At 41.9% G+C, this 13,593-nt stretch overlaps 1 protein-coding gene across 2 annotated transcripts in view; it reads right to left on the bottom strand.

Annotated features, from left to right (window-relative positions):
- The window catches only part of syn2b (synapsin IIb), a 61,543-nt gene that overhangs the window by 981 nt on the left and 46,969 nt on the right, over positions 1-13,593 (bottom strand). The window contains exons 8-12 of one of the 2 annotated variants that reach the window (XM_062544750.1): positions 9,366-9,440; positions 8,697-8,799; positions 4,254-4,406; positions 3,653-3,719; positions 99-753 (exon numbers count right to left, since the gene is read on the bottom strand). In XM_062544750.1, coding sequence (XP_062400734.1) covers positions 99-753; positions 3,653-3,719; positions 4,254-4,406; positions 8,697-8,799; positions 9,366-9,440 — 1,053 coding nt within the window. Of the gene's footprint in view, positions 1-84; positions 754-3,652; positions 3,720-4,253; positions 4,407-8,696; positions 8,800-9,365; positions 9,441-13,593 lie in introns of both variants that reach the window. The other variant, XM_062544751.1, reaches the window with a different exon arrangement.

Genomic DNA, 13,593 nt, shown 5'->3' with positions numbered 1-13,593 from the left:
AGTGCACATAATGTTGTTAAGTCACCAGGCATTAGAATGAGATGATAATGATAGACTGTCAGATACTGTATGCTGCTGACTCACAGATATGCTCTTACTTTAGCAGGGGGTGGGTGGACTTCTGCTGGGCCTGCTCCTCCACAGGGGGCTGCTCCTGGCTGGGTGCAGCGGCAGGTGTGGCAGAGGCTTCTGGGGCATCTGCTGGGGCTGCCACAGGGGCAGGAGAGGTGGGGGCGGGGGATTCAGCCGGCGGCTGATCTTTCGGTATGTTCTTAGGCGGGGGCTGGGGTTTGGCTGGGGACTGGACCTGCGCTGGGCCAGAATCAGCTGGCGCCGTAGTGGGAGCCGCAGCCTGACTTTGGGCCTCAGGTGGAGCTGGCTTTGGGAAGGCTTTGGCTGGAGGTGGGGTCTGGGGCTTTGGCTGGAGCAGAGGTTTGGAGTTTCTCCGGACCGGAGGCACTGGCTTAGGGGGCAGAGGCTTGGGGGACTGCGGTTTGGGAGGGAGCTCGGTGGGCTTGCCTGGAGCAGGTGAGGGCGCAGACACCCCCTGAGGCTGGGGCTTGGGCTGCTGGGTGGTGGGGGGTGGAGCCGGCTTAGGAGGGGCTGGAGTCGGCTTGGGTGGGGTTGGAGTCTGCTTGGGTGGGGCTGGAGTCGGCTTGGGCGGGGCTGGTTCCGGGGAGGACCCACGGGGAGCTGGCTCTGACGGAGACTCCTTACTCTGAGTTTGGGGCTCTTGGGGCTGCACGGGCCCCCCTAGGTTTAGTACAAGACACACTCATCACTTCACCACACTATCTCTACTGCAAAGGCAAATAGGGTAGAGAACACAAACTGATGTTTAAATCGAGCACCTGGTGTTTAAGTATTTTATTTACACACATAACAGACAACAATGAACCCCCGAGTCTAATCAAAGAAACCAAATATAATAAAATGAAGGTCAGGACTTTGAGATAAAGACAAAACAATTGTATCCACAGATGGAAGCAAGTCAATACAAGGTATGCTTCCTCGGATATCTTAAAGACAAGGAGTACAACACAAGTTACTGGTCAGGCAAAAGTGTATGGGATGAAGGGGAGGGAGTTTTACACATGCCAACTGGGTTTGTGTTCAAGCAACTTGCTTTTGTACTTTTGTGTTGAGACAAATCTCTATATCATGTTTTCAACATTCCTTGGTTGCCTGTGACCCACAAAGTGAAAATCATAATTCACAAATACGTTATTCATTCTTGAAAAATATGCATACAAAATGTTGTGCTGTCTTTAAAATGATCAATTGTATAGTGATAAGACCGCAAGACTAAGATACATTTGAAAAGCTATAAGGACTAATCAGGACTAATTACACAGTGCCATCTACTGGTCTTGTGTTGACTCTACAGATCACTCTCTTAGTAAATAACATGTGTAATATTGTTTAGACTTGGTTAAACAAAGTAAATAGAATAAAATAAGAGAACCAAAATGTTCATAAACTGGGGCTTGGAGAGTATGAGGAAGGTAGCAGACACACCAGGAGGAGGAAGAAGGAGGAGATCCTAATATTCTACACCTTGGCACTGGATTTAAACAAGCGCTGTGAGCAAAGTTTCATCCCAAGAAAACAGCTGCAGTTGTAAATAGTGACATCTCACAAAGTTGAGTGATAAGATGCCACTTGATTGAAGTAGCCCATAAGATGAGACTTTGCCCATGAACAGCACAGATGGCTCATACAATAGGATCTTTTCACCTACACAACAATACAACTCACTGAAACCATCACTGACATACATCCACAAACAACAGATATTCAGGTTATGCAAACAAACTTTGTTGGTCTCCAAGACATTGAACATTCATTGGAAAAATTCAACAAAGCCATCCAAATTTGACACACAAAGTTTTTTTCTTTGGTGATATGTCATGCAAAGTGTTCAATTACATGCACACATAGATCAAACAGAAGATTGGAAGAACATTCAGCCAGCATTGTCCAGCACTGCCCATAGTCTGGTTACAATGGAACATGACCCTGACTCTCAATCCTCGGCTCTTTGGTGCTTCAAGTGGTCATCTGGACAGACTCAATTAAAAAGAACTCTTTCTCCACAAAATTAGAAAACCTTTCAATCTGTCAGAATTTACAGATTGAGCTCCTGTTGCATTATTTAAATTGCACACATTTCATAACACCTATCACAGCTAGCATTAAGTTATAATAAAAACTGTGATGGTGGTACTAGTAAAGGCAATGGGACTTAGCAAGAGTCTCAGGCACACATACATTCAATGAAGGGACTCCTCAATCCCTGAATAGAAAACATTGTATGTTTGCCTTAGACACTCGGCCTATGCAATTCATAAAGCAGCAATGCACAAAAGCTGAGCCGGAGTAGATGTTTCCACTAACAGGACAGGAGAGCTCATGAAAACCTGATCCCTCTTCACTGGACTTGGAATATGGTCATGTTATTATGCATTGAGAATGTTATGTATTTTGCATAATTATGAAAGGCTTTCCCCCTCTATCTGTGGAATCCATGATACTACTGATTGACAACCTCCACCACCCAATGCAGTTAAGTGGATCATTTCCCAATGTTCTCAGGTTGGTGGTTTAAAAAGCAGAAACCTTTTTTGAAGGTCTCTGAAACCAGGGACAGATCATGCTGATGATTTTGTTGGTTTAAAATAACTTGCCAAAAACTGTATGTGATTATAATGAACTAATGTTATCCTTTTCTTAAGACATATCCTTATCTTTAACTGTGGACATATTATGATAACCATAGCACGATGGATTCATTACATTCTTAGTTCAAGTTTTCTTTTCATCACAAATTATTCTCCACCAACGCTTCATGCTCCTTGTAAATTATGTTAAAGGAGCTTTTGTGCGTACATTCTGGTATCCCATCCCATTAGTAAACATATTTTCAAGAACATTTCCTCGGCAGTTACTCTATTTCATGCAAAAATAGACAAATCTGTATCAAGTTATGAATCACTGTCATCACTTACAAACACCCACATATCCAAACTGACACACACATGCACACAACATGAAAGCAAGGCTTTGTGGAGAGAAACATAAAAGAGCAACTAATTCACCAGACAAACACTGCACAACTCCAACACAAGCCTGCACATTGGCAGCAGCATTGATCTTTGCGTAGGCACAGCTAGTTTTGTGTTGTTTGTCAAGTCAGTGCATGATATCACTGACAAAAGCCCTGCAAACTGAGATGTACACTGTGTACTAAATAGGAAAACAAGGCAGGCAGCCATTACAAGCAAATCAATAGCTCAACAACAACACAAGTTAACAGTACAATTCTGACAGTGCATCACACAGACACTGAGGCCAGCCCTGGCAGAACTCTGATCCTCACTAGCTACTCCTTCCCGTGCTGTAACTTACACAGTGTAATCCTCACTAGCTACTCCTTCCCGTGCTGTAACCTACACAGTGTAATCCTCACTAGCTACTCCTTCCCGTGCTGTAACCTACACAGTGTAATCCGAGGCAACTCTTCCTTCCTTCAACTGAATGAACCACTACTCAGGTGTCACTGTAGGCTCAATTCACTGTGCCTGGACTTGTGCCTGGACTTGTTTGGGCTTTACAGCAACGCCATTACAGTCGAGAATGTACTGTAAACAACCTTGTGGTGGTGGTCGCTGCCCAGGGATCTTGGCGGTTTCCGTCACAGTCTCCTTCGCTGGGGCTCCCTGTGAGAAGACAGACGAAGAGTCAGCCCAACATCAGAGAGCTTGGAGCGCAGAACAGATCAGAGCTCAGCTAATGAGTTCAACAGAGGAAAGCCAGAGAGCAGAATCAAACAGACTGGCTACAGCCTGGAAATGGGAATTATGAAGAAAAGTACTAGTTGTAAGTCAAAAAGTGTCTGGTGTCTTGAGGATAACCATTTGTATTCACTTAATATTAATGCTACAAAATCCTCCATAAATTTGGAGTCTTTTGCAGACATTATTCATGTAAAGGTCATGTGTGAACATGTGTGAAATTAAAGTTCAGGTTCATCATACTAAAATGACTTCAAACTCAATCATAAACACTTACTGACCTTAACTTAAAGTAAACAAAAATAAAGATCCTGATAGCACAGTGTCAGTTATTTGGAGTGGTTAAACATAAACACCAGAGGGCGCTTGAAGCAAAAGAAAAAACCTTGAGTCCATTTCCATAGCTCTCCCATGGTGCACCATTAAGTGGGCCTGGTGATTGCAGAAGGGGGGACTTACCTCTGGGGGCTGAACAGGGGGGGTGGGCCTTTGGGGAGGGCGTGCAGGGGCTCGGCTCCCCGCCTGGTTCATCTTGGTTAAAACCACATCAGCAATGAGTTGGCGGTCTTCACCCTGGTGCTCTCCAATCAGAGGCATGGAGGATCCAACCACCTAGACAGCAATGATGAACAGAAACCTCACTACTGATGAAGTGGTGAAGGATGAAGATCAGCGTGTGGGCCCTGCTCTGAGGACTGGCTCATGATCAGTAGCTGATCAGAGAGGCAGGTTTTACGAGGAATGTCTCTGAGTCAGGGGTCAGTCTTTGACTCTTCAAGAACTAGACTAGGGGAACAGCTAATATGTGTTGGCACAAATTATGTTGAAAACATAATTTGTCAGCAATCAGCAAGCAGTTGTCATGTCACAAAGTAGGGGTCACAGCGAAATAGTTAATGTTAGAACCCGCAAATTTAAGTCACTCTTCATACTGCACGGTCAAATCAGCTTGGATGAAGTTAATCTGATATCATTCTAGTAGTATACCCATAGTGGATATATGTACAGCAGGATTTCATTTGTTAGAGGCTTCAGTCACAGTCTGGGTGTTATGAAAACATTCAAAATGCTCATCGGTGCTGCCATGGCAACGAAGAGTGGCCCTGTCATTTCAAGGCAGTTTCTGGAAAGGAGGCAAAACTTGGAACAGACCATAGGAAGGGAAATTGCTTGGTTCTATTTCACTCTCCTCAGAACACCAGAAATACCGTTCCCCTTTCTCTATTAGTCTATTACTGCAGGACTACAAAATGACTGGGGTAGTCCATTTGTCATAGCACATTTGACATACTCTATGTTCTGATTAGTAAAGATGACCTATAGTTACGTTGGCAAATAACAGGCCATTGCAAGCAGACTGATGATGAAGATGTGGCATACCGTACAATACAAGGCAATACACCTCATTCAAGCTCTGCCCTTATAAGGACATAAGGAAAGAACTATGACTGCATGTTCCACACACAGGGACACAACCACTTCCCTCTGTGACATCCAGGTTTGTTTTATCTGGTAAGAGTGTGTCTGACCCACTATTACATGATCTTCATACAGGCAATTTCAGAATAAATGAAACTATTTCTCAAATAAGACTTCCAAAAACCTCACTGCTTCACGTGGAAGCACGCACCACCAATATGGCACATGCAATTTGAGATTCAACTGCAGCGCCCCCCATGGGCAGAATTTCTTGGCAGGTTGTAGTGATCCTATATTTCTGCAGTTCACACCTTCTCATCATACAACCCCTGGCAAAAAATATGGAATCACCAGTCTTGGAGGATGTTAATCCAGTTGTTTAATTTTTTAGAAAAAAGCCAGATCACAGACATGACACAAAACTAAGTTCATTTGAAATGGCAACTTTCTGGCTTTAGGAAACATTAAAGGAAATCAAGAAAAAAAATAGTTAATCAGTAACAGTTGCTTGTTTTAGACCAGCCAGAGGGGAAACAAATATGGAATCACTCAATTCCAAGGAAAAAAATATGGAATCATGAAAAACAAATTGACAAAAGAACACTTCAACGCACCACTAGTACTTTGTTGCACCACCTCTGGCTTTTATAACAGCTTACAGTCTCTGAGGCATGGACTTAATGAGTGACAATCAGTACTCTTCATCAATCTGGCTCCAACTTTCTCTGATTCCAGTTGCCAGATCAGTTTTGCAGGTTGAAGCCTTGGGATGCACCATTTTCTTTAATTCTACTACAGATTTTCAATTGGATTGAGATCCAGACTATTTGCAGGCCATGACATTGACCTTATGTGTCTTTCTTCAAGGAATTCAACAGTTTTTGCTCTATGACAAGATGCATTATCATCTTGAAAAATGATGTAATCATCCCCAAACATCCTTTCAATTGATTGGATAAGAAAAGTGTCCAAAATGTCAATATAAACTTTATATAATAAATAATAATATAAGCATTATTGAAGATGTAACAATCGCCATCTCCCCAATGCCTTTACCTGACATGCAGCCCCATATCATCAATGACCTTGTTTTTTTCAGGCAGTTGTCTTCATTAATCTCAATGAAATGGCACCAAACAAAAGTTCCAGCATCATCACCTTGCCCATTGCAGAAACGCGATTCATCACTGAATATGACTTTCATCCAATGAGATTTATGAAGACAACTGCCTGAAGAAAACATGCACATTTCCTCAGTCGTTGATGATATGGGGCTGCATGTCAGGTAAAGGCATTGGGGAGACGGCGATCGTTACATCTTCGATAATGCTCAATCCAATTGAAAATCTGTAGTAGAATTTGAAGAAAATGGTGCATCCCAAGGCTCAAACCTGCAAAACTGATCTGGCAACTGGAATCAGAGAAAGTTGGAGCCAGATTGATTAAGAGTACTGATTGTCACTCATTAAGTCCATGCCTCAGAGACTGTAAGCTGTTATAAAAGCCAGAGGTGGTGCAACAAAGTACTAGTGGTGCGTTGAAGTGTTCTTTTGTCAATTTGTTTTTCATGATTCCATATTTTTTTCCTTGGAATTGAGTGATTCCATATCCACTCTGGCTGGTCTAAAACAAGCAACTGTTACTGATTAATTAATTTTTTTCTTGATTTCCTTTAATGTTTCCTAAAGCCAGAAAGTTGACATTTCAAATGAATTTAGTTTTGTGTCATGTCTGTGATCTGGCTTTTTTCTAAAAAATGGATTAAAATCCTCCAAGACTGGTGATTCCATATTTTTTGCCAGGGGTTGTACATACTAATGATTGAAGTCCCTGATTTTTGCATTTACAAATTTCACTAAGTGGCGTTACACCCCAAATTAATGGTTATGTGGCCCCTTAAGACCCACATACCACAACTGGGGTGGCCCCGGGGCAAAAAGTGTCTATTCCTTATGAGCCTAGTGGGGCTACATGCCCACCAAGCTTCCTGTACCCCAGTGTTTCAGTGTCCTGGGAATCGTCTACCTAAAATCTTTGGGGCAAAACATGTAACGATGCTACTGTTACTTTAACTAACTGCCTGGTATAATATTTGAGCATGATGCACCTTATAGCAGTGTACAATTCCTATGTATACAGTACATCAAATATAATGCACATGGCATCAAACTGTGTCTCAACTCTTCCACTGAGTTGAATGTATCATCACTTGTTTGCGCTGTCATGGATAGATGCCAGACTAAATCCGCAGCAAACATCCTGCTCAATCAAACCCACCACTTCTGGAAAATGTAGCATCACTGTGGGCATATGACAACATTTCAGATAGCCATCTTGTCCCTGTGTAATCATGCCCATATTTGGGCAATCCTCTGTTTGATCTTCTTCCATCTCCATGTGAGGATGACATGATTGGCGCAAGGGAGACGGAAAAGACATGCTTCTGTACTCATAACTAATCTCCATCAGAGGCCAGAAGGCTTTACAATCATTTCAGTATGCTGGCTAGTGGTCAGTGGTCATGGCCAGGCACCGAACAGTATGCCAGTGGCCTCAATGGGAGACTTTTTACACAATAAGGACATTTCAATGATGTCAACTTTAATTTCACACTTTGTCAAAAATTGTTAGTAGATTGTACAGGTACTAAAGTGAAATGAAAGTTTTTTTTACCTGAATCTCCTCCTGAAATACAGTAATAACTCCTTATAAAGGAGAGTCTAAATGGTTGGAATGAGGAAAAACGTAAAGCCATACTTTCTTCATTCTACTATTTCGAATACCTTACATCCAGGTTTTCAGCTCCGCAACACATTTAATAAGGTTTAATGAGGTTTTCCTGTTCTGAACGTTCACTCATTAAATATTGAGTTATAACTAACATAATAATATGTTTGTACTCACGATAGCTACCATATCTTACAAAGATATCCATAACTCTTAATGAAGAGGGATCAGCAAACCTGACATGTGTCATTGTGGGCACCCTCGTAAACCCACCCATGTCCCAATGAGACATGCTGAGTGCATCATCCACAGTCACTGTGGTTCACCGCCCCTCCCTTTCCCATGTTGGATTTGAGTGGATTGCGTGACCACAAACTTGTGGTGTGTTCATGCATGCACACAATGTGTACTAAAATATAGCTGTAATTTCAAATGGAATTAGACCTTCCTGTTATTTAGTCATTATTGTACAGTGGGATGGTAGAGGCAGTGTCATGTTTACCAGAAATTCAAAAAAGGGAGGAGGGAGGAGATGAAAAAAGTCCTTAACATGGCTGTATTGCTACCGTCATTTTGATATAACACTTCATTCACAAAATGCACCATTGTCACATCTGATGATAAATGATTTTGATAAGACTGCTGAAGTTCACACAACCATAAGAAGCCCAACTCAATAAATGAAGCTTTAACATGGAGTCTTAGCTATTTGTGCTCATAAAGGGGTGACTGTGATGGTGAACTGATTGGGCTCACCTCAGTGATGTAGTCCTTCCCATCTTTTCCATGTATGGCTTTTACTGCACAGATATCCAGACCTCCAAAGATGTCAGCACAAGTGTCTACCCACAGCTTATACCTGTATTGAAGAGGACTTGGCATCAGTAATATCTCTCAACATCATGCTTTTAACAGTGTCAATACTGAGAAAATCAATTCAGTCCTTACAATTCAGGACTACAGGCCTATCCACACATACATTTCAAAATTACCATTTTTCGCAGGTCAGTGATTTCTTGCGTGTGTAAAAATACCAAAGAGAGAAATGAATGCCCCTGGAGTCCAGGCAGCTTGATACTTGGCTTTAGGCAAGACATGCCCAGCAGTTATCAGGCCCTAATTATATGGTGCGTGAATGATGCCGCAGGGGGGCAAGCTTGAAAGTGACACAATCTGCACACAGCGTGAGATCATTGGGTCATCACTATTCTTCCCTCAGGTGTTTGCTCTTCATTATTTTGAGCTTTGCAAGTATAGGTCTGGCTATGACTGTGTGTGAGCTGGTGCACTAAATTGAGTATGAGATCTACAACGGGATACAACATTTCATCTACTTGCTTGGGTTCAATTCAGCAGTTCATACATTCTCATACAATGTCAATGCGAGCCCTGAGCTCCAGGCCTTGGTACGAAAAATCAACTCACTTATCAGTCATGGCCACTTGTTCCAACATGGCAGAACCTGTGTTTGATTTCCAGTTTCCTGATATGGAGGTCCTCCTGTTTCAAAAGAGGAAAAGTGTAATGTGATGTAATATAGTTGGTTATGAACAATGGCCTTTATCAATATGGAAATTGAATTTTACCTTATAATGCATCCAGTCACAAGACATGTATGACATTAGTCATTGTACATTTTGTCATCCTATTTTCATTTTGAAAATGTGAGAAAACATAAACAATTACTTCTTGTAATTGCGAATTTGAATAAATAAATTACAAAGTAGAACTTACATTCTACAATGAAATGCTTAATGATAGTTTAGGCCGAATTAGTTTAGAATGAATTATTATTGTCTCTTGAAGTTGAGACATCAAGTTAATTTGGTCAGTACACTGACAGAGAGATGCAAGGTGCCCATACTCATTAGGCCACAGGTCTACGGAAATGTGGGTGTCCGCTATGATAGAATATCAGACTCTGTCCAAGTGGGAGCATGTGAAAGTTGACTAATAGTGGCCCAAAGATCTACCCCCAGAGAACACCACGAGCCAAGAAGGTTGGTTCAGGAGGTGCAGTTGGCAACAAAGAAGCTCCTTTCTTTTCGGTATGATTTGGGGCAATTGATAACTTTACCTAGCCTGGGTGTTCCCATCCTGTCTTGCGTGGTGATTTGATTCACGCTGCTAAGGTCTGGAAACTACCGCCCTCATTTTTGCCTGAGATAAGGGACCAATCACAGAACAGGGGGGAAAGCAAGACGATGATGAGCTATGCACAGACGCATTTGATAGACATCCGTGGCGCCCAATGAACGGATCTGGGCATTTTTTCAAATACGAGAAACGCCTGGTTGCCAGACCACGTCTCATTTGAGAAGTGGTAGGTGCTAGCCAGGCTAAACTTTACCTGTGAATACAATTAAGAGTCATTGCATGAGAAAACCAGGCAGAGGTGGGAAGATGGGGGTCGGCCAAATCGGCTCATACTTTGTATATGTGATAAGTATGTGGAACTATGAACAGCCATATACTTAAAACCCTCCAGCTGTTTTTTGTTATGGAGTTCTGGGACCCCTCTCAGAGACCCTCAAAAATCCAACAATTCATGGCTGAAAATGACTGAAATTGCCATTTCTACCCTGATTATCCTGATAAAGATATGGACATAAGCTTTATATTTCCATAGAGCCTAGGTAGCATAGTTTTAAAGACCAAAAGGTGCACCGAGGGGTTATCTACACCACTGAAAGCAGAATTTTCCTCCCTCTAAATTTCGGTCATTTTTAAGAAGCATTACCTCGTATTCGCAGTGGCTTTGGTGGATGGTTTTACTGTTGCTGGAGAAAGGAACATCTACTGATTCAAAAACAATTGTCGTCTAATTGGGCCACACATAATGTGTGCCGTGCCAGGAGGGTCTTTAGCAGGATTTTTCGTGTTTTGGCCTATGATAAACCATATTCAGATCGCCATCACATGGCCATACCATGGCATTACATCACAAACAGATGTAATGCCAGATGTTTGCGATGTAATGGCATGGTATGGCCACTCGGTGGCGATCTGAATAGTCTAGTTTCAAATGTATGACAACCAAGAACAACAATGCATGCAGAAGTCTGCACTCTTTGAGTGCTTTTCTAGTTAATTAAAGCTTTCTTTAACAATTTGTCATACAGTGACACAAAAATTGACCATAAATTACCCTATAGTGAGATATTATTACCTGGTTTATTATACTCCAAAACCCGAAAAACCCCCGTAAAGACCCTCCTGGCACGGCGCACATTATGTGTGGCCCAATTAGACGACAATTGTTTTTGAATCAGAAGATGTTTCTCTGTCCAGCAACAGTAAAACCATCCACCAAAGCCACTGCGAATGTGAGATAATGCCTCCAAAAAATGACCAATTTTAGAGGGATGAAAATTCTGCTTTCAGTGGTGCAGATAACCCCCTAGTGCACCTTTTGGTCTTAAAAACTATTCTACCTAAGCTCTATGGAAACATAAAGCTCATGTTCATATCTTTATCAGGATAATCAGGGTAGAAATGGCAATTTCAGTCATTTTCAGCCATGAATTGTTGGATTTTTGAGGTTCTCTGAGAGGGGCCCCAGAACTCCACAACAAAAAAGAGTTTGAGGGTTTTAAGTTTATGGCTGTTCATAGTTCCACATACTTATCACATATGTAAGTATGAGCCGATTTGGCCGACCCCCATCTTCCTACCTCCTGCTGGTTTTGCCTGGTTTTCTCGTGCAATGACTCTTAAATGTTCTTGTGTAACCTACTCTTGCAGTATTGGACCCAGAGATGGCAAACAAACAATGCAGGGCGTTAGGTACATGGAACACATGGCCCTTCAGCAGCTATATTCACTTACTTCTTCTACCTCTGTAACATCTCTTGTCTTCTCCCACTTCTGTCTGACACTGATACACAAACTCGTATTGATTATTGCAATATTCCCATTTCATTGCCCTCCCTCCTTAGTTCCTTCAAAAATGTCAAAACACCAACAATGCTCATTGGTGTCCCTGTAAGTCTCTCCAACAACTAGGGTTCTTTCCCACAGTAGGTGGTCTGCCCATGTCATCATCCCAATGCTCTTCAATCTACATTGGCTACAATTCCTACTGTATATTAAGATCAAAATGATCCCTCTCACCTCCAAAGCCCTACACAATACTAGGTGTGTTCAAATTCCTTGAACAGAGGTGAAATATTTACCCTGAATGAACAATTAAATTGGAACGATTTTGTGTACAGTAACCCTTTATGTTTGTGAAGAGCTACTTCCTCAAGGTGTTTGTAAGTGTCCACAAACCTTTACGGTCAACTCAAGGCAAACTGAGAAATGTTTAGAATTGTTTGCAGTTTGTAATTGCAAATTTGCACACACCTCATGTGTCAACATTGAATGACAGGGCAGGGACTCGAATGGTACTGTCTTAACTGAAGAAGTAGGCAGACTCCCATTGTCCACACTGACTGACTCACAGACCTTCAGGCATGTCCCCTCTCTTAGGGTTATCCCTCTCAAATCACAAAGTGCATGAGGACTCTCTAACACACCTTCTGAGCTCTTTCTGTAAGCTAGCATTTTCACACACTTTACCATAGGAGACGACCCACAGCTTATGACATCGATTAGGGCCTGCTGTGTGTCAGGCCAGGACTGGCAAGAACATCAACAAAGCTAACATAGTGAACACAAGCTAGCTCATTAGAAGATCATCTGTATACGTGTAAAAGGCTATCAACATGTTTAACCACTCTCAAAATGTGACATGACTGCACGTTTCAGTGGGTCTCTGGAATGCCTACTTGGTTCAAGGTGTTGTAAACAGGGCAGTATGGGCCAATTTGACAGTCTTGTTGCTTTTGGTCTGAATGAACTATGAAACCTTAGACTATTAGATTGCAATATCCACCCAAACAGAGCACCTCTAATTTCAGTGCCCCACTATGATTCAGTTGTAGCGGTTCACAAGTGTTTGGGCCACATTGCACAGACTTGTGCTTTGTTGTTTAGAATCAGTGTGCAGTTTGCCAGAACTCAAATGCACATTCGATGTCCTGCAGGAGATCTATCTATACCTACAGTTGATGACCAAAGACAAGCCAGTCATTGACAAGTCAGTCACCTATTCTTGTGTAAATGAGCTTCCTCTTAAAACATTGTAAAATACAGGCCTACTGCTTATGCAGGACAAAGCATCACTTCTGCATCACAATGCCTGATCAGATGACAAATTCCACAGCAGAAGTCTATTAACCAAGAAATATGGTCCTTATGCATTTGGACATTAATTTTTCATTTTCAAAACAAACATCAGAAAACAAGAAAAGAACAACCTCTAATTTTGTTTGCAATTGTGAGTTACAGTTACAGAACAGAGCACCTTTAAATGACACCTACAATCAAATAACAAAATGATCTTTCGGGCTCTTTCGGGCTTCATAAAAATGAATTATTTGGCTTTAAGTTCACTGGAATGGGTGATTTATCATACAGACAAGGACTGCTTAACTTGAAGTCCTTCCAACTCTTTTGTAGCGCGAGCTGGCTTGGTCATATATTTCCAAGTACACTGGAATGGGTGGCACCAATAGTGCTTGTTAGGGCAGGGACTCTAAAAATGCGTTCCTAATTGAAGCGCTTTGAACAGACTTGTGCGCCCAAATCCAGAAAAGATATACAATAG

Source organism: Sardina pilchardus, chromosome 9 (assembly GCF_963854185.1).
Source record: "Sardina pilchardus chromosome 9, fSarPil1.1, whole genome shotgun sequence".
NCBI lineage: Eukaryota > Metazoa > Chordata > Actinopteri > Clupeiformes > Clupeidae > Sardina > Sardina pilchardus.
This window is presented reverse-complemented; position numbering and strand designations above follow the sequence as displayed.